Source organism: Vidua chalybeata, chromosome 27 (assembly GCF_026979565.1).
Source record: "Vidua chalybeata isolate OUT-0048 chromosome 27, bVidCha1 merged haplotype, whole genome shotgun sequence".
In the NCBI taxonomy this organism is placed as follows: domain Eukaryota; kingdom Metazoa; phylum Chordata; class Aves; order Passeriformes; family Viduidae; genus Vidua; species Vidua chalybeata.
This window is the reverse complement of record NC_071556.1, coordinates 4,578,799-4,597,745: the sequence shown is the minus strand read 5'-3', so window position 1 is coordinate 4,597,745 and position 18,947 is coordinate 4,578,799. Positions and strand designations below refer to the sequence as shown.

Genomic DNA, 18,947 nt, shown 5'->3' with positions numbered 1-18,947 from the left:
TGAGCCCGGGCGGGGCGGGACTGGCACCGGGAGGGACCGGGGCGGCACCGGGAGGGACCGGGGCGGGGCCGGGCGGCCCCGTCGGCTCCGCTGCGAGAAGCAGCCGGTGCCTCCTCCGGGGGAGCCGCGGACTCGTCTGGTTGCGGGGCGCGGGCGGCAGCGGCACCGGCACCGGGAGGCACCGGGGCGAGACGGGCACCGGCAGCGGCACCGGAGCGCAGCCCGGCTCGGGACCGGGCGGGGCGGGGGAACCGGCCGGCTCCAAACCCGCCCCTCGGCGCGGGAGGAGGCGGTGGCCGAGCCCCCCCGCCGCGCTCCAGCCCAGCCAGACCCACGCCAGCCCCGCGCCGCTCGCCCATGGCGACCCCCGGCCCCACGCGTGCCCCGGCCCCGGCACGGAGCCGCCGCTGAGCGCTGCGCACCGGCACCGGCCCGGCGTCCAGGTAAGCGCCGCGGGCGGCCCCGGCTCGGCAGCGCCGGCCCCGGGCACCTGCCCGGCCAGGGACGCTCCTGCCCCGCGGCACCGGGAGCGGCTCCGGGGGTCCCGGTGAAGCCTCTTTCCGCCGCTCTCAACCCCGGGGCTTCGCCGCTGTTTATTCCCCGCCGCCCGCGCCCGGCGGGTCGGATGCTGCCACCGCCGAACGGGGCAGAACCGGAGCCTTCGGGGTCCCCCGGGGATGGGGGGAGCGGGGGGAGCCAGCAGCGTGCCGGGGTCGGGGCGGCCTGTGCGGCCGCCGCAGGACTTTGCTTCATACTTGGAGCCCGTCCCGCCACGCAGGAACACAAACACGGCGCGGGACGGCTCCGGGAGCGCGGGAGGGAGGAGATGAGTCCTGTCTAAATATTAGTTTAAGGAACGGAAGGATCTCCAGCCGGCATCTCCAGCCCCGTCACCTTCTCCCAGCCCCGGCCGCGCCGCTGGTGCTGACCATGTCCAGAGCTCCGCTGGGGCTGGGGGGTGATTTTCCCCCCATCCTCGAGGGAAGGAATTTCCCCCTCTCGCCGCGGTCTCTCCGAAGGCTTTAACAAAACAAGGCAGACCTCGGGTGTCTTTATTGCACATATATGGTAGCTTGTAGCCAGCACTGATTTAAATCCCATCCTCGCTCCGGGAGCCGCTCCGCAATCAGGCGCCGGGTGAAGGGCACGGTTTATCCCAGCGGGAGAAGGGGCTGGTGCCTGTTGGAGGCGCCGTGTGAGTCCTGGCTGTGTGCTGAGATCCCCGATCTAAAGGCAGGATCCCAGTGGATCCCAAATTCATCCTCTCGTGGCCGCGGCTGCTCCTGGCTTTAGCGGCAGAAGCCTCTGCCTGGCACAGGGCAGAGAAACCGAGCAGGGAAGGGGCGTCTCTGTGCCGAATTTTAGGGTGTGTGAGCGCTTTTACCCTTTGGTTCCGACCCAAATCTGCCCGCTGTGGCAGCTGCAGATGCCGCACTCGGATCTGCTCCGTGCTGTGGCAGTGCCCCGGTGCGAACGCCCTCGGTGTCACCACCGGGCTCCGGGCTCGTCCTGCGCCTCCGTCCCCGCAGCTCCGGGGCTGGGGGGAAGGATTACACGTTCCCGTTCCTACATCCCGGGTTTTTAAGCAGCGCTGGGTGTCGGAGGGCCGGCTCGGGCCGGTGCTGCCCGGCGGAAGGCGCACGGGAGGTGTGGCGCATCCCGGGAACGCCGGGCTGGGCCTCCCGCTCTGCCAGCGGCCCGTGCGCGGCGGCGGCGACCTCACAGCAGGATGTGGCACCGGGGCCAGGCTCCTCCGGGCTTTTCAAGGGCAGAGCCCGGCACCTTCCAGGCCTCGTGGTTGCGCTGGAAATAAAAGGAGCTGCTCCGGTTTGCTGTGGCACAGCCCGGGGGACACGCAGGCGCAAGGGACGGGCACCCCCGGGTGACCGTGCCAAGAGTGGGTGGTGCTGGGCCCGGCTGTGGTGGCACTGGGTGCCCTCCCATGGCATTGCCATGAGTCACATCGTGCTCGGCCACCTCCCTCCTGGAGCCCCCTTGGGCCATGCCGGGCGTGGGGGCTCCAGGATGAGCTTTGGGGTTGATTCGCACCTTCGGGGGTCTGCAGGGGTGGATGTAAGATTTGCAATATCCCCTTTTTGAGGTCAGGGTACCTCTCATGAGCCCTAAACACAGCCCAGCCAATCCCAGAGCAGGTGGCACCTTGGCTGTCCCCAGTGCAGCATGGGGGGGGGTGGGGGTGGCATTCAGAGCCCTGGCTTCTCCCCACCCTGTCGTGCTGAGCCAGGCCTTGCCCTCACAGGGGTGGGTTTGGGGGGCACAAAGAGCTGGCAGCTGCCTCTTGGTGTCACCCCTGCCCGTGGAGCAGCTCATGGCACCCAGCAGGGCGAGGGAGATGCTGAGGGGAGCGGAGAAGGCCCTGTGTGGGTTGCCATCAGGAGGTGAGGAAGTACAGGACTGGTGAGGGCTTTACTGGTGTGGGTTTGTTTTACTGGTGTGGGCTTGTTTTACTGGTGTGGGCTTGTTTAACTGGTGTGGGTTTGTTTTACTGGGATCACTTGGCACCCCAGGAGCGCAGCCATGGGGATGGCCCAGATTCCTGGTCAAGGTGAGCCACCTGCTCCAGCACCACCATTAATGGCTTGGACTGGAGAAATCCCACCCAACTCAGATTTTTCTGGGATTTGGCCAGTCTGGAGTAGCATTTCCCTGTGAATCTTGGGGAAGAGGAAGAGAAGCTCCCTCCTGGCCGTGCCAGGCGTGGCGCAGCGCTGCTCTCGTGCACGGAGCATCGCGAGCGCGTCGGAGCGAAGCCGCCCCCTCTGCGCCCGCCGTGGGAAGGGAAATGCCACGAGCAGCTCCATTCCCATCTCTTCTCCCTCACGAAACCCAAAACAGGCTCACTTTGCAGCCCGGCATCCCAGAGCTAAATTGAAACAATCTCGTTGCCACCGTGGTGTTCTCCGAAAAGCGTTTCCTCCTGCCGTCGTTCAAAGGCCGCGCCAGCCCCTCGCAGGCGATGCCACTCGCATCAGCGCCGGCTTTCTGGGGTGTTTTCATTCGGATGGAACCACATTTAATTTGTTTTCCCTCAGCAGAGGCTCCCTTTGAACCGGCTCCAGGCGCAGTGTTGGAGGGGAGGGAGGCAGGGCAGCTCCGAGGGGTCGGCGGCCCCGCAGCAGGAGATATCCCAGGAGGGGAAGTTCCTCCTCCAGCATCGCTCCCAGGCTGCAATAATCCAAAGCAGGAGTTGCATTTTTCTCCGTTTCAGCAGCTTTTTTTTGCAGGGACCAGTGGTGCTTGGGCAGGGTGATGAATCCCATCCCGGAGCTCTCCCGGGCTCTGAGGATGGAGCTGATTCAGGAGCAGGGTCCTGGTTTTGTGGCTCCAGGTTTTAGGGAGTTCCTTGATTAAATCCTGGCCTGGTTTAGAGGTGGTTGTAAACCCAGCCCTGGTCCTTCCCAGTGAGAAAACCAACTTTGCTCCGTGGTTGCTGTGTCTGGGTCTTGCTGGCGATGGCAGTGATGCAGAAGTGACCAAGCCCCATGGCTTGTGGGGGCCTTTTTGCCTTTAATAATGTTCATTTTGGCTGAAGGAGCTGTCTGGGAGCCCAGGGTGTATTTATTGCTGCTGTTGTCACTCCCACCAGGGCTGTGGGATTTGCTGATGGCATCTGGTGGCCGATGGCACGGTGACACAGGGTAGACCCTGGTGCCCTGGAGTGGAGCAGGGTCTGCAAACCAAAATCCCAAATCCTTGCAGGGTCCATCCCAGTGGTTGTGCTCCCCAAGCTGTGCTGGGAGGAGCAGGCAGGGAATGCTCCCAGCAAGGTGCTGGAGCGGCTTTGTGCTTTTCCCTGGGTTTTTCCCTCTCTGCTGCCTTCCCAAAGCTGTGTCCTGGTGCAGCACAGGGGGATGCCAAGGCCAGCCCAAACCTTGGGAGTGAACCAAAGCACATTTACTGCTGAAGGTCCCAGCTGAGAACACCCATCCCATCCTCCCCGGAGGAAGGGATGGCCTCTGATTTAACAGGGCAGCTGCTGTCTTCGTTAAGTGGTGTTGGCTTATTAAAAGCACATTTTTGAGGCTTAGCAGCTCCTCAGAGCCATCTGGAGGGACGGTGCCAGCGCTGGAGGAGGACGCAGGAGGAGCAAAGCTCTACTGAGCCAGGCTGGGCACCGACAGCATCACCCTGAACCGGGGCAAAACCCCACCTGTTTGGTGTCCAGGAGAAGTCTGGGGAGGGAAAAGGAGAGGTTGGAAGGATCCAGGCAGGATTTGGGTGGTGTGAACCCTCTGAGCATGGACAGAGCTGTGTCCTGGCAAAGCATTGCTTGTGGTGGCATCTCCCTGACAGAGGAGGGATGGGGAGGAGAGGGGGAGGTTTGGACCCCACCTGTCTCCAGAAGCAGGTCATGGAATCATGGAATGGTTTGGGCTGGAAAGGACCTTGGGCAGGGACACCTCCCACTCTCCCGGGTTGTTCCAAGCCCTGGCCTTGGACACTTCCAGGGATGGGGCAGCCCCAGCTGCTCTGGGCTGTGAATCTGAGGATGGTCGATGTTTTCTGTCCCTGACCACCAGCACAGGAGCTGCAGCAGGACCAGCTGCCAGCCCCATTCCCACAGGCAGTGACAGAGAAATGCCCCAATCCGTGTTTTGCTGGAGTTCTTCAGCCGTGCCATTATCTTCCAACAGCACTTTCCTGAATTTCATGTTGCTCTGAGCAGCCTCTGGTCTGGGAAAGGTGGAAAATGGTCCTGCAGAGGTGCAGATTGTCCCTGTCTGTGCCACCTGCCCCTCCCCTCGCTGCTGGTGGCAGCTCCTCTGCAGGAGTGTGGGCAGGATTTGTGTGGCCGTGTTCCAGTTGTAATTGGTGTTTTTATGGCACCAGGAGAAACGATGCCAATCTTTTACCCACAGCTCAGCTGGGTCTGAGCTGGAGCCCTGGGAGAGGCCAGCGGGGTGGGAAGGGCAGAGTGGCCACAGCTCTCCCGCCCCACTGATATCTGAGATGGGAGCAGAGAGAAAACTTTGCTTTTTAGGAAACCATGTGGCTCTTCCCAGTGGGAAGGAGAGATCCCAGCAGTTTTTCCCTGCAGTGACAGGAGAGCTCAGGCACGTGTCCATCCCCCCGGTATCGCCATCTCCGCATGCAAAGATCCAGCTGACCCAACCTGCTGCCCCTTGGAGACCCTCCAGCTCTCCCCATCACCTCCAGCCCCATTTCTCCCAAGCATCTCCCAGTTCTGGGATCCCTCTGGCTGAAATCCCCGTTCCCAGCTCGCCGCTGTTGCCGTCCCGGGCGGAATTCCTCATCTGCTCTCTCTGCAGCAGCGCTAAGTGCTTCAATGTGTTGGCAGTTGCCGCTGGAGTCGGACGGTAAATCCTAATGGGATCCCAGTCCCTGCTCCAGCCAAAACCCACTGCAAGGGTTTAGTGCAAATTGGATTTGCAAACCTCGCTCGGGTCTCGGTGCCCTCAGCAAAGCGCCCTAATCCCCGGAGGACGAGCTGGCTCCTTCTGTGCAGCCAGGAGCCCGGGATCTGTGGGGGGAGAAGAGAGGGAAGAACAGGGGGAATTCCCAGCTCGGCATCGGCATCACCTGTGCTGCCCGCTCGGGAGGCTGCTGAGGGATGTGGGTGGATGCTCATTCCGCAGGGATGCGCCTCCCCCGGCCCAGCGCTCCTCCCGGCCCGCCCCATCCACCCTGCATCCTGCAGGAACGCTGGGTCAGGGCAGGATCTGTTTCCCCGGGGATGAGAATGGGAATTATTCAGGTGGGAGCTGATGGGATCGGGCCAGCACACCTGAGACATGTGGAAAAGGCAGTGGTGGAACCCCGGGAAAACCAGGAATTAATACCTGGAGTCCTTCAAGGTGTTTTTCCAAGGGGGAAACTGAGGCACCCTGCGGCACACTGAACTCCCCGAGGGATTTGGGGAATCCACAACGGAGGAAACCCTACAAAACAGGAAAGTGGCCAAGCTGTGCTGTGGGAGGTGACCCTGTCGTGGCAGCCCTCCTGCCTCTGGCCTATTTCTCTCTCCTTGATCCCACCGAGGGCTTTTCCTTTCTTGGGAAAAAGGAGATTTTGCCCCCAGCACAGCTGAGGCAGCTCTCAGATACCAGCGGTGTCGAAATGGGCCCAGAGCAAAGCACATCTGGGGCCTGGGCTCCGTCTCGCTGCCAAAATTTAAGCTTTTAACCCTCTTTCCCGAGGCACTGGGATTGTTCAAACAAGCCACAGTAATTAGTTTCCTCTGACAAACCACCCCTTTTTGGCATCGAGAGGTTTATTAATTCCGGGGGGGGGGGGGGGGGAGCATCGCTCCGGATCCAAAAATAATTGACATTCAGAGTCCAGGTTTTGGCACGAGAGGGAAAATTTGGGCTGGAAAAGCAGCATCAGGCGTGCAGGAGACTGGCACAGCAGCACCCAAAGGCGCCCAGCAGTGGGTGGGGGGTCCTTGGCTGGTGTTATCCCTGATTTCCTCCGTGGCCACATAAACCATTCTGGTTTTGGTGGGATTTCAAGCGATATAATTTGATTTTTTTCTGCCCTTCAGCAAAAGGGGTCTGTCTGCAGGGAGTTTTCCTGCAGTCATCCCCACCTCATTCCCCGTTTTGGTGTTATTCACCTCGAGCCACGCTCCGCTCCCGCTGCGGCCCCCGGGCAATACCCTGAGGAATTTTATCAGCAATTAATCTCTAATTACTCACCTCTTTCCGTGAAGGGCGGCTCTCGCTGCTGCTTAGACCTGACGGAATCGGCTTAGGGAGGGTTTGGGGTTGCTGCAGCCTCGGTGACCTTGGCGGGGCTGTCACACACCTTGCAGGGTCAGAGGGGACACTGGGCTGGGAGCACAAACTGGGAGCACAAACTGGGAGCACAAACTGGGAACACAAACTGGGAGCACAAACTGGGAACACAAACTGGGAACACAAACTGGGAGCACAAACTGGGAGCACAAACTGGGAGCACAAACTGGGAGCACAAACTGGGAGCACAAACTGGGAACACAAACTGGGAACACAAACTGGGAGCACAAACTGGGAACACAAACTGGGAGCACAAACTGGGAACACAAACTGGGAGCACAAACTGGGAGCACAAACTGGGAACACAAACTGGGAGCACAAACTGGGAGCACAAGCTCAGGCCACACCGCCCATGCCCACCCCACAACGACTTTTAAATGCTTTGGCTGCTTTTTAGCTGGAAAGGGAATAAATATCCCCGAAATGCTCAGGGTTTAATGCTGTCTCTCAGAGCTGGGGGGTGTCGGGGGGGCAGATCTCGGCCAGGTGTCCCCCCAGGCTCTGCACAGACACCCCCAGGTGTCCCCGAGCCGGGCTGGGTGACACTGCAGGGAGCTGTGCTGCATCAAACCACGCTTTTATTTCCTGCTGATTTATATTGCAGCTGCATTCCCAGCCTGCGGCGTGTCCCGGCGAGTGCCGGGGACGGGGATGGGGGGGGGAACCAAGGGAAGCCGAGGCTGGAGGGCAAGCAGAATCATTATCTGCCCTTGCAGGGATGAGCTGAGCCCAGCCGGAGCTGAACTGGGACTGAACTGGTCCCAGACTGGTCCCAGCAGGGGGACAGAAATCCCCGCGCTCGGCTCCGCATCCAGAGGGATTCCTCCCGCCGGGCGCCCGCTGCGGATCCCGATAATTAATGACATGAAAGCCCACGCGAGACCTCCGGGGAAGGAATCAAAGGCTCCGCTGCAGCTTCCCAGGGCATGGATTTATCCCTGCGGGCCGGCAGCTTCCCCGCATCCCACCGCCGTGCAGGATGGAGGGAACGGGGACCCCGCGGGACACGGTGAGACGGGTCAGCACCGCCCCGGTGGCTGCCCCGAGGGTTCCGTGCACAAATCCAGCCCCAAAATGCGTCTGGATGGAGCTCCTGGGGGTGGGGAGACACGGGGGGGGGGGGGGGTCGTGGCCGTGGGGTCTCTGGGTTGGGGCCACCGGAGCTGCGCTCGTGCCGGGATTTCCATCCCGGGAGATTTGGCTTCTGCCCGGGCAAATGGGCTCGGCTCGGGCACGGGATTCTCTCCCTGCCATGCAGGGGTGGCTCAAGGTGCCCCTTGGCCCTGGCACACATTGGGATTTTCCTTCCCTTTGCGCCTTTCCCTCCTGGAAGAGCTCCCGGACCCCTCTCTGGCAGGATTTGTTCTGTTCCCATTGGCTTTGGGATTTGGGAATTTGGGACAGGCACCCCAGTGCGGGGTCTGGCTGTGCTGAGGGGCTCTGAGGGGTCCTGTGCCTGCTCATTCCCAAAGATGATGCCCTTCGGTGCCTGGGATGTGGATATGGATGGCTCAGTGTCCCCAAATCCCTGCCTTGTCCTGGTGCCTCCTCCTTGGAGCTGGTTTGGCTCTGCCAAATCCAAAATGAGGGAAAATTTCAAACCAGGTTGGGCAGGACTTGGAACAGCCTGGGATAGTGGAAGGTGTGGAAGGTGTGGAAGGTGTGGAAGGTGTGGAAGGTGTCCCTGCCCGTGGCAGGGGTGCCATGGATGGGCTTTAAGGTCCCTTGCAGCCCAAACCAGTCTGGGATTCTGTGATTCTATGGACTGGTGGGAATTTGGATGTGGCCACAGCAAGAGCTGCTCCGTTGGATGGAATCTCCTCAGGCTTCCTTCTCCAACCACGACCTGGCGTGGCCACCACCCCAGCACCACGGGGCGCCCTTGGCTGATCCATCCCCATCCCACCAGCTCCGTGGGGGAGGCTCTTCCTTATGATTTCCACCGTGTTGAGGGGGTTGGGGTGGGTTTGTTGCTCTCCAGCTGTTTGGAGAGATGTAAACCAAACCCGCCGTAATTCAGCTCGAACGTAAATGTCATGGCAGCGTGGGAACGAGGGCGTTTGGCGTGTTCAGCCCGGGGGCTCTGGGAATGCTGGAGCTCCTCCTGCCCCACAACATCCCATCTCCCTCTCCACCATTCCATCTCACTCTCTCTCATCCCATCCCACCTCCCTCTCCTCCATCAAATCTCCATCTCCACCCTCCCATTTTCCTCTCCACCATCCCATCTCCTTCTCTCCCATCCCATCTCCCTCTCCTCCACTCCATCTCCCTCTCCCCCATCCCATTTCCTTCTCCCCCATCCCATCTCCCTCTCCCCCATCCCATTTCCTTCTCCCCCATCCCATTCCCCTCTCCCCCATCCCATTTCCTTCTCCCCCATCCCATTCCCCTCTCCCCCATCCCATTTCCCTCCCCTCCATCCCGTGGGTCCGGGCCCAGCTCCAGTTCCCTCACTGGGGTCACACTCCACCCCAAACCTTTCCCAGAGGAGCAGGGCTGCATCCCAGGGCTGTGACTGTGCCTGGTTTGTGGTCGGCCCTTTGTGGGGGGGACTGGGGGAAGCTGAGGAAGAGCTCTGGAGCTGCTGGGCTGGATTTCACTGAGGCAAAGCAGAACCATGTGTCCCACGCTCTGCTCTGGTTCTGCTTAGGGGGACTGGGAAGAGCTGGAGGGGGAGGAGGAGGAGCAGGGATGAGCTGAGGATGCCTCGTGGTCATTGCTGGGGTTGGCATTCAGAGCTCGAGGCTGTGCCAGCGCCGTGCTGGCAGCGCTGCCAGCGGGGATGAGGTGTCCCTTGTCCCCAGAGCAGAGCTGGAGATGGAAACAGGGGCATTTCCCCCTCCTTTGTGCACCCACTTGCTGTCAAAAGAGCAGGAAAATCCAACAGGTCCACCTGGATCAGGGTTAGGGGCTTTTATTTCCTCTCAGTGCTCCCCGTTTTGGGGCCAGTTTTGGCACTTTGAGACCAGTTTGATGCAGGGGCACTGCAGGTTCCAGTCCTCCCAGTGCAGCACCTGCCCTGGCCAGCAGTGTTGGACACACCGATGCTTTTTGGGAAGGTTCAGTCCCCAAGAAAGTATTTTGGGAGCTTGTGGTAAATTTTGGGGAAGGTCTGATGCAATTTTGGGAAGGTCTGAAGGAGTTTTGGGGGAAAATCTGAAGGAATCTTGGGGACAATATGAGGAAGTTTTTGGGGAAAATCTGAAGAAGTTTTGGGGAAAATCTGAAGGAGTTTTGAGGACAGTCTGAGGACATTTTTGGGGAAAATCTGAGGGAGTTTTTCATATGGTCTGAGGCAGTTTTGGGGAAGATCTGAGGCAGATTTGGGAACAGTCTGTCTCTCCACCACCCTCACCCTCTCCAGGACAACCCAGCCCCATCCTGTGAGCAGGACCAGGCGTTGAGCTGGAGCTGCTGCTGGAGGAGCAGCGTCCGGAGCTGCTGCCCATGGAAATTGTTTAATTCCTGCGGGATGAGTCACGAGGAGCCGGGATTTCAAAGCAGCTTGGCTCCCATGTAAGGCACTCAAATAAACAGTGTGTGGCAGGTGGAAGCTCTCTCTGATGTCCCATCAAGGCCTCCGTCTTTCCAAGTGTTTTGTGTTGCCAAAAATCCTTCGGCCACACCGTGGCTTCATCCATTCTTGAGGCTGGGCTCTGGAAAATAATGAATCAATGCCCGGAAACATGAATCGACGGAAAATTTATGGCACACTTAGAATATAATGTCTTTTGGGTCCTCTGCTTTGAAGCATCAGCGCTGAAAGTTTTGGCGTCTCCTTCTTTCAACCCTTCAGCGAGGAGGATTTAAGGAAAAAAACAATAATAAATTCACTTTTCTCCCTCACCTCATGACTCTGTGAGCTTTGAGGAATCTGTGGATATCGGAAACAAATCCCAAGAGTCTGCTGGAAAAACGGGGAGTGGGGTTGAAAAACAAGAGCGAGGGGAAAAAGTGAGAGTGTGAAAAGTGAAGGACGCCAGAGAACCCCAAACCTTCCACTTTTTGTGGGCAAAAAAATGTCTGTGGGGATGGAGTTGCTGGATTTTGATTTATCAGGAAAAACAAGTGGAAACACCGTCATCCCTGGAAGCGTCCAAGGCCAGGTTGGACAGGGCTGGTCTGGGGCTTTTTAGAGCAAAAGAAACCAACAGCAAAGCCTGGAATAACTTTGTTGTTATTGTTTTGCACACTGGAGCTGGGATTTGAGTCTTTCGAAAGGTCACAGGCGAGTGGGTGGGGGCCAGGATTTCTGGCTGCCGGAATGGGAGGCTTTTTTATGGGACGTGCAGCGAGGCTGGAACCGCTCTCCTAAAATTTTATGGGCCTGCAAGAAGCCAGAGGCCCTTTCTCAGGTGGTGGGATCGAGTGTCACAGCCCTGCTCCAGCCCCAGCCTTTTCCTCCCCCGAGCAGGACAAAGGGGGCTGAGCCCCCCTGGGTGATGGAGGTTCAGCTCAGGGGTTTGTGTGATCCCACTGCTGGTTGTTCACCGTGGAATTCGTCTCCCAAAATACCCAACCTCAGCTGTTAAAAGCTGTTTGTCCTCCTGGAGAGCAGAACAAAGTGTCCTCTCCCCCCCCAAACCCTCCCCTGGGGCTGCTGGTTTTTCACAAATCCTTCATTTCCACTGATTTTGTCCAGGAACAAACTGGGCTTTTCCTGGTCCTGCACCACTGAGCACTGATCCTGCTGGGAAGGGTTTGGATGCCAGGGAATTTTTAGTGCCTGTTCCCTGCTCCTGCTCTTATTTCCAGGGTGAAATCTGAGCTGAAGGCACCTGACTATCATGGAATTCCAGAATGGGAATTTAAATATCCGGTCTCACCCCCTGCCGTGGGCAGGGACACCTTCCACTGTCCCAGGCTGCTCTAAGCCCCATCCAGCCTGGCCTTGGACACTTCCAGGGATCCAGGGGCAGCCTCAGCTTCTCTGGGAAATTCATTCCTGGGCCTCATCACCCTCCCAGCCAGAATTTCATCCCAATATCCAACCTATCCCTGCCCTCTGGCAGTGGGAAGCTGTTCCCTGTGTCCCATCACCATTCCCACAGTGTCCTGTCAGGATGATGAACGTGGATGTGAACACACCTGGCATCCTCCATCCTCCTGCATCCTCCTGCATCATCCTCCATCTTCCTCCATCCTTCTGCATCATCCTCCATCCTCCTTCATCTTCCTTCATCCTCCTGAATCATCCTCCATCCTCTCCCATCCTCCTCCATCCTCTTCCATCCTCCTCCATCCTCCTCCATCCTCTCCCATCCTCCTCCATCCTCATCCATCATTCTTCATCATCCTCCATCCTCTCCCATCCCTCTCCATCTTCCTCCATCCATCCTCCATCCATCCTCCATCCATCCTCCATCCATCCTCCAGCATCCTCCATCACTCTCCTGCAGGATGGGGAGCCCGGCTCTCCCTTGGCTTGATGGGATGAGACCTGGTAGCAGACGGGGCTGGCACCACTCCCCTCCAGTGCTCCCAGTGCTCCCAGTGCTCCCAGCGCTCCCAGCGCTCCCAGTGCTCCCAGTGCTCCCAGTGCTCCCAGCGCTCCCAGTGCTCCCAGCACTCCCAGCGCTCCCAGCGCTCCCAGCGCTCCCAGCGCTCCCAGTGCTCCCAGCACTCCCAGCGCTCCCAGTGCTCCCGGCGCTCCCAGTGCCACCAGTGCTACCAGTGCCCCCAGTGCTCCCAGTGCCCCCAGTGCTCCCAGTGCCCCCAGTGCTCCCGGTGCTCCCAGTGCTCCCAGTGCTACCAGTGCCCCCAGTGCTCCCAGTGCTCCCAGTGCTACCAGTGCTCCCAGCGCTCCCAGTGCTCCCAGTGCTCCCGGTGCTCCCAGTGCTCCCAGTGCTACCAGTGCCCCCAGTGCTCCCAGTGCCCCCAGTGCTCCCGGTGCTCCCAGTGCTCCCAGCGCTCCCAGTGCTCCCGGTGCTCCCAGCGCTCCCAGCGCTCCCAGTGCTCCCAGCGCTCCCAGTGCTCCCGGCGCTCCCAGTGCTCCCAGTGCTCCCAGTGCTCCCAGTGCTCCCAGCGCTCCCAGTGCTCCCAGTGCTCCCAGCACTCCCAGTGCTCCCAGTGCTCCCAGTGCTCCCAGTGCTCCCAGTGCTCCCAGCGCTCCCGGCGCTCCCAGTGCTCCCAGTGCTCCCAGTGCTCCCAGCACTCCCAGTGCTCCCAGTGCTCCCAGTGCTCCCAGCGCTCCCAGTGCTCCCAGTGCTCCCAGTGCTCCCAGCAGCCTCTCCCAGCTCCCATTCCCGGTGTCCAGGCCAGCGCCGCCGCTCCAGACCCGCTGGGATTCCATCCTCTTCCCTCCTTATAAGGCCAAACGATTCTTTTTCTGTCTTGGCATTGTTTATAACGTTGAAAATGTTTAGACTCTGGCTGGGTCCTGCAATGATCCTGTAACCTACAGGGTACCTCATTCCTGTTGGTGGACAGGGAATTATCTGCATCCCATAAAATCAAGGGATGTGGTGATGAGGGGGCGGTCACAGCCCTTCATGGTGTTTTCTACAATAAAAATAAAAGCAAACCTGTCGAATTCCAGTTTAAAACAAAAATTTCCCCCCCAGTAAATACTATAAAAGTGGGATTGTGTTTTTCTCTTTTTGTCCTTTTTTTCCCCTTTCTTTTTGTTTTTTTTTTTTTAACATCCCCCCACCCCCGAAAATTTATTTTAAAAGGAAAAATATTTGGAGTTTGCAAGGAGCTGAAAAAAAATATAGGAGCCAAGAGGTGGAAGGACAGGGACATCAAACCCATCAGAGCCAGGGGCTCCTCCTGCTGCTCTCTGCTTCCCAAGGGAACGCGCCGGGGAAGAGGTGTCCCAGGTGTCCCCAGGTGTCCCCAGGTGTCCCCAGGTGTCCCCAGGTGTCCCCAGGTGTCCCTGGGGTGACAGGAGTGTCCCTGTCCTCAGCCACTGCGAGGAAACCTGGATGGAGGGAGGGGCAGCAGGAGCCCACCTGCCAGGGCAGCTGTGTTTGTTGGGAAGGGGTGGGATGAGGCCACCAGCTTGTCCCCAGTGGTGTCACCTCATCCCCATTGGTGTCACCTTGTCCTCATTGGTGCCACCTCCTCCCCATTGGTGTCACCTTGTCCCCATTGGTGCCACCTCATCCCCATTGGTGTCACCTTGTCCCCGTTGGTGTCACCTCATCCCCATTGCTGCCACCTCATCCTCATTGGTGTCACCATGTCCCCATTGCTGCCACCTCATCCTCACTGGTGCCACCTCATCCTCATTGGTGCCACCTCATCCTCATTGGTGTCACCTTGTCCCCATTGGTGTCACATTGTCCCCATTGGTGTCACCTTGTCCCCGTTGGTGTCACCTCATCCCCATTGCTGCCACCTCATCCCCACTGGTGCCACCTTGTCCCCATTGCTGCCACCTCATCCCCATTGGTGCCACCTTGTCCCCATTGCTGCCATTTCATCCCCACTGGTGCCACCTTGTCCCCATTGCTGCCACCTCATCCCCATTGGTGCCACCTTGTCCCCATTGCTGCCATTTCATCCCCACTGGTGCCACCTCATCCCCACTGGTGTCCCCTTATCCCCAGTGGTGTCACCTCGCCCCCACTGCTGCCACCTCATCCCCATTGCCACCACCAACCCCAAGCCACCTTTCCCACCAATCCAGCACATCCCCGGGCTGCCCCTCGTGCCTCAGTTTCCCATCTCAGCACCGTGCTGGTGTTGGGAAGGGAGGAGCTGGAGCCAAGGGGATCCCACAGGAAGGATCCCCCATCCCAAGCCACAGGGAGGGAGGGAGGGAGGAAGGGGCTCCGGGGGCTCGGGGCACACATTAAGGATGTTTGTTTTGCCTGTTTTGCAGAGTTTCAATGTTCTGACTTGCTCTAAGATGAAGGTATGGAAGTTTGCAGCCATTGCATCGATGCTCCTCAGTTCCGTGTTATCCATTTTAGTTTGTAGAGACATGTTCAGCGGAAGCCGGGAATTCAGCCCCCTGCCTTCCTCGCCGTCTTCCTCACGGGATTCCTCCTCCTCCTCCTCTTCTTCCTCCTCCTCCTCCTCCTCCTCCTCGCTGCTGGCGGCTCCGCGGAGATCCCCACGGGCCCTGCAACGCCACGGCTCTCTGCTGGCCCAGTGTAAGCTCCTGCTCCTCCATCCTGGGGTCATTGTTCCCCCCGCCACCCCAAAGATCCCCCAAATCCCTGTGGGGTCATTCCCTGCCCTCTCCTGCATCCAAACATTCCCTTTAGGAGGGTCTAAACAAGAACTTGGGGCAAGAAGGAGGCACTGAGCACCAAACTTTGGTGTGAACACAGCAGCTCTCCACAGAGGGAAATTCAAACAGCTCAGTTCCAGCAAAGGAGCTGCTTTTATTCCCTTCCAAATGGCTCTTTTTTTGGTAATTTTTTTAAAATTTTTTTTTGTTCCATGCTATTTTTTACAAATGGAAAATGTCAAACAGGAGCTGAAGAGGAGGGCACGGCAGCAGCTCCCCCTGCTCACCCCTCGGTGCTCCCTGAGGGCTGGAAATCCCCACGTGTTTGTTTTGATTCCAAACCAGAGGAACTGCTTTTTTTGGGTGGAAATTTGGAAATCGATGACAAGCTGTCAAACCACGCTTTCCTCTGTCTTTCCTGTGCCTCCTACAGAGCTGAGCTGGAATAACCCTGGATTTAGGGTTGGGACAAAGGGATGTGGGTGTTGCCAGCAGTGGCTGGGCACAGTTTGTGTGTTGGCTGCTGGCCCTGGGGTCTCAGGGGCAGCCCTTGGGGTCTTGGGGCCCCCAGACCATAGTGAAACAGTGCAAATAGCAAATTTATTGGGGTTTCTCCCCAAATCCACCTGCCCCAAGGGACCTCCGTCCTAGGGGATATTCACCCACTCCAGGGAATTTTCATTCTGGGGGATGTCCTCCCACCTCAGGGAATTTCCATCCTGGGGATCAGCCATCCACCTTAAGGCACCTGGAGGATCCTGAGATCCTCATCCATGGAGGATCTCCCATCTCAGGTGACCTCCATCCAGGTGCATGTTAACCCACCCTGGGAATCTCCATCCTGGGAGTCATGCACCCCAAGGAACTTTCTTCCTGGAAGATGTTTACCCACTGTAGGGAATCTCCATCCTGAGGTTATCCACCCACCCCAAGGCACCTCCATCCTGAGGTTATCCACCCACCCCAAGGCACCTCCATCCTGAGGTTATCCATGCACCCCAAGACAATTCCATCTTGAAGTTATCCACCCACCCCAAGACAATTCCATCTTGAGGTTATCCACCCACCCCAAGACAATTCCATCCTGAGGTTATCCACCCACCCCAAGGCACCTCCATCCTGGAGGATCCCAAGACCCTCATCCATGGAGGATCTCCCACCTCAGGCCACCTCCACCCAGCCCAGTAACCTCCACCCCCCATGGGGACACCCACTAACGGCGTCCCCTCCTCTTGCAGACAGCGCCTTGCTGGAGAGCTACACGGAGGGCGAGATCCGCCAGCTGATCTCGGCGCTGGTGGAGCGCTACCGCCAGGCCATGAACTCGGGCGGGCACGAGCTGCCGCTGTTCCCTCGCGCCGGCAGCCGCCGGAAACGCGCCCGCGCCCGCCACAAACCCTGCGAGCTGCGCGAGCTGGAGGTCAGCGTCAGCGAGCTGGGCCTGGGCTACGAGTCGGACGAGACGGTTCTGTTCCGCTACTGCAGCGGCACCTGCGAGGCCGCCGTGCGCAGCTACGACCTCTCCCTCAAGAGCATGAGGAGCCGCAGAAAGATCCGGAAGGAGAAGATCCGGGCCCGGCCGTGCTGCAGGCCGCTGGCCTACGACGACGACGTGTCCTTCCTGGACGCCTACAACCGCTACTACACCGTCAACGAGCTGTCGGCCAAGGAGTGCGGCTGCGTGTGACGGGGCCACCCGGGCAGAGGGACCGGGATGGAGGCTGGAGTGGCCGGAGGAGGAGAGACTGAGCCGCTGGCGTGTCCCTCGGTGTCACCGTCCCGCCGGCCGCGCAGGACTAGAGACGTGGCCGCGGCCGTGGCGGAGGCGGTTGGAGCGGTGACGGCGGCTTGAGGCTGTCGTCCCCTCTGCGGGTGGCCCAGAGGTCCCTGCTGAGGTGACAGTGGGCGTGCAACGTGCACAGGGCGTGTCCAGCCCTCGGCGTGCACGGGCTGCACTGCGTGTCACGCGTGTCATGCGTGTCACGCGTGTCACAGGCCACGTTACCTGCACAGGGCGTGGTGCAGTGCAGGTGTCTCTGCCATGGGGGACCCGCACGTGCCAGGGGTTCTGTGCCAGGGTGTGGCACGGGGGTGTGGCACGGGGGTGTGGCACGGGGGTGTGGCACGGGGGTGTGGCATGTGCAGGGGGTGTTGTGAGCAGTGCCGGTGCTGTGTGGTACTGGACAGGGTGTGCTGCACGCTCAGGGTGTGTTTTGGGGTGTGCTGCACACCTGGGTTGTGTTTTGGGGTGTGCTGCACAATCCAGGTGGGTTTTGGGGTGTGCTGCACGCTCAGGGTGTGTTTTGGGGTGTGCTGCACACCTGGGTTGTGTTTTGGGGTGTCCTGCACAATCCAGGTGGGTTTTGGGGTGTGCTGCACACCTGGGTTGTGTTTTGGGGTGTGCTGCACAATCCAGGTGGGTTTTGGGTGTGCTGTGCACTCGGGGTGTGTTTTGGAGTGCTCTGCACACCTGGGTTGTGTTTTGGGGTGTGCTGCACAATCCAGGTGTGTTTTGGGGTGTGCTGCACAGCTGGGTTCTGTTTTGGGGTGTGCTGCACACTCGGGGTGTGTTTTGGGGTGTGCTGCACGCTCAGGGTGTGTTTTGGTGTGTGCTGCACACTTGGGTTGTGTTTTGGGGTGTGCTGCACACCTGGGTTGTGTTTTGGGGTGCATGACAGGTTCAGGGTGTGTCAGGTGCCCTGTGCTGCCCCAGGGTGGGAGTTGAATCCTTCTCTCTGTAGCTTTGGGGTTTTGTGACCACCCTGAGCTGCTGGGGGAGGTCCAACCGCCCCAGGTCTCGGTGTCTGGGGACACAGAAACGCCGACAGTGGTTTGTGTGTGGCTCTGACTCCCTCTGGCTTGTGCCCCTTTTGCCACCGTCTCATTCCTGCAGCCCTGGGGCTTTTCTTCTTAAAACTCGGGATAATCTGAAGTAACTGGATTAACCTCCTGTGCCCCTGCCACGGGCAGCTGGGCCGGAGCCCGGCCACCTCCAGGGAGGTGACAGAACCTCCCCAGGGCCACCAGCAGAACTGCAGCATTTGGCGGTGTGGGCAGGAGCATCTCTGGTTTGGCGTCTCCCAAAAATCCCCCCGGCTCTCCCGGGAGTATTCCCCATCCTGTGGTCGGGGCTGGAATCCTGCAGGAGAGGGGACTCAGTCCTGGGTTTGGCTCCGCTCGCATTTACAGCAGTGTCACTGCTGTTTACTCAGCGGGGAAATAAATGAGCCCGCAGACTTTCACATTCCCTGGGCAAGCTCGATTTGTTGCCTGGGATTGATGGGTTTTCTCCCCTTGGCTCCCTTCCCAGAAAAAGCAAATCATAAACAGAAGGAGAATATTGGTGTCATGTCCTGGGCATTAACCAACGCGAGGGAAAACACTCCGTGTGCCACCCCCCCCCACCCCGGCGTCCTGGCTCCTCTCTCCAGACAAACAGGGGGAAAAAATCCCTTGTGCCTTCATCCCGAGGAGGAGGAGGGCTGCTGGTGGTGATCCCAGCTGGTGAGGGTGCTGCAGGATTTGGGGGAGCAGGATGGCATCCCTTGGGATGGGATGGGATGGGATGGGATGGGGTGAGGGGCAGCATCTCCAGTGTTGGACCAGCCACATTCCCGACCTCCACACAGGGCCAGGCTTTTGGGGGAATTTTTTTTTTTTCCCTTTTCCTTTTTATCCAAACGCAGCTCTTGGCTGAGCGGAGCCAGGGTGTAGTGGAGGAATATAAACACCATCCTTCAGCAGGGCTGGCAGCCCGGGAAGGCAGCCTGGACTCCGTAACACGGAGTTTTCCCCGGATTTTGGGAAAGGCAGGAGGCAGCTGCGCGTGTGGGGCGTGAAACCTGCACGCGGGAAATGGGAAGTGAGAGCGGATAAACTCCACGCTCCAGGTGCAGCTCCCGAACCACGGTGTGGGTTTGCAGGCCTGGAAATGGGAAAAGTGGCCCAAAATGATCAGCTGGAGGATGGGAATGGCAGATGGG

The 18,947-nt window shown here is 59.2% G+C and overlaps 1 protein-coding gene across 2 annotated transcripts; it reads left to right on the top strand.

Annotated features, from left to right (window-relative positions):
- The first annotated feature begins 382 nt into the window (after positions 1 to 382).
- Positions 383 to 17,021, top strand: NRTN (neurturin). 2 transcript variants are annotated; one of them, XM_053966152.1, is made up of 3 exons: positions 383 to 443; positions 14,611 to 14,884; positions 16,203 to 17,021. In XM_053966152.1, the coding sequence occupies exons 2-3, from the start codon at positions 14,638 to 14,640 to the stop codon at positions 16,649 to 16,651; spliced, it is 696 nt and encodes a 231-aa protein (XP_053822127.1). In that variant the 5' UTR covers positions 383 to 443; positions 14,611 to 14,637; the 3' UTR covers positions 16,652 to 17,021. The 2 variants fall into 2 exon arrangements, with proteins under 2 accessions (XP_053822127.1, XP_053822126.1); XM_053966151.1 differs by lacking the exon at positions 383 to 443 and adding an exon at positions 7,722 to 7,788.
- Positions 17,022 to 18,947: the final 1,926 nt, after the last annotated feature.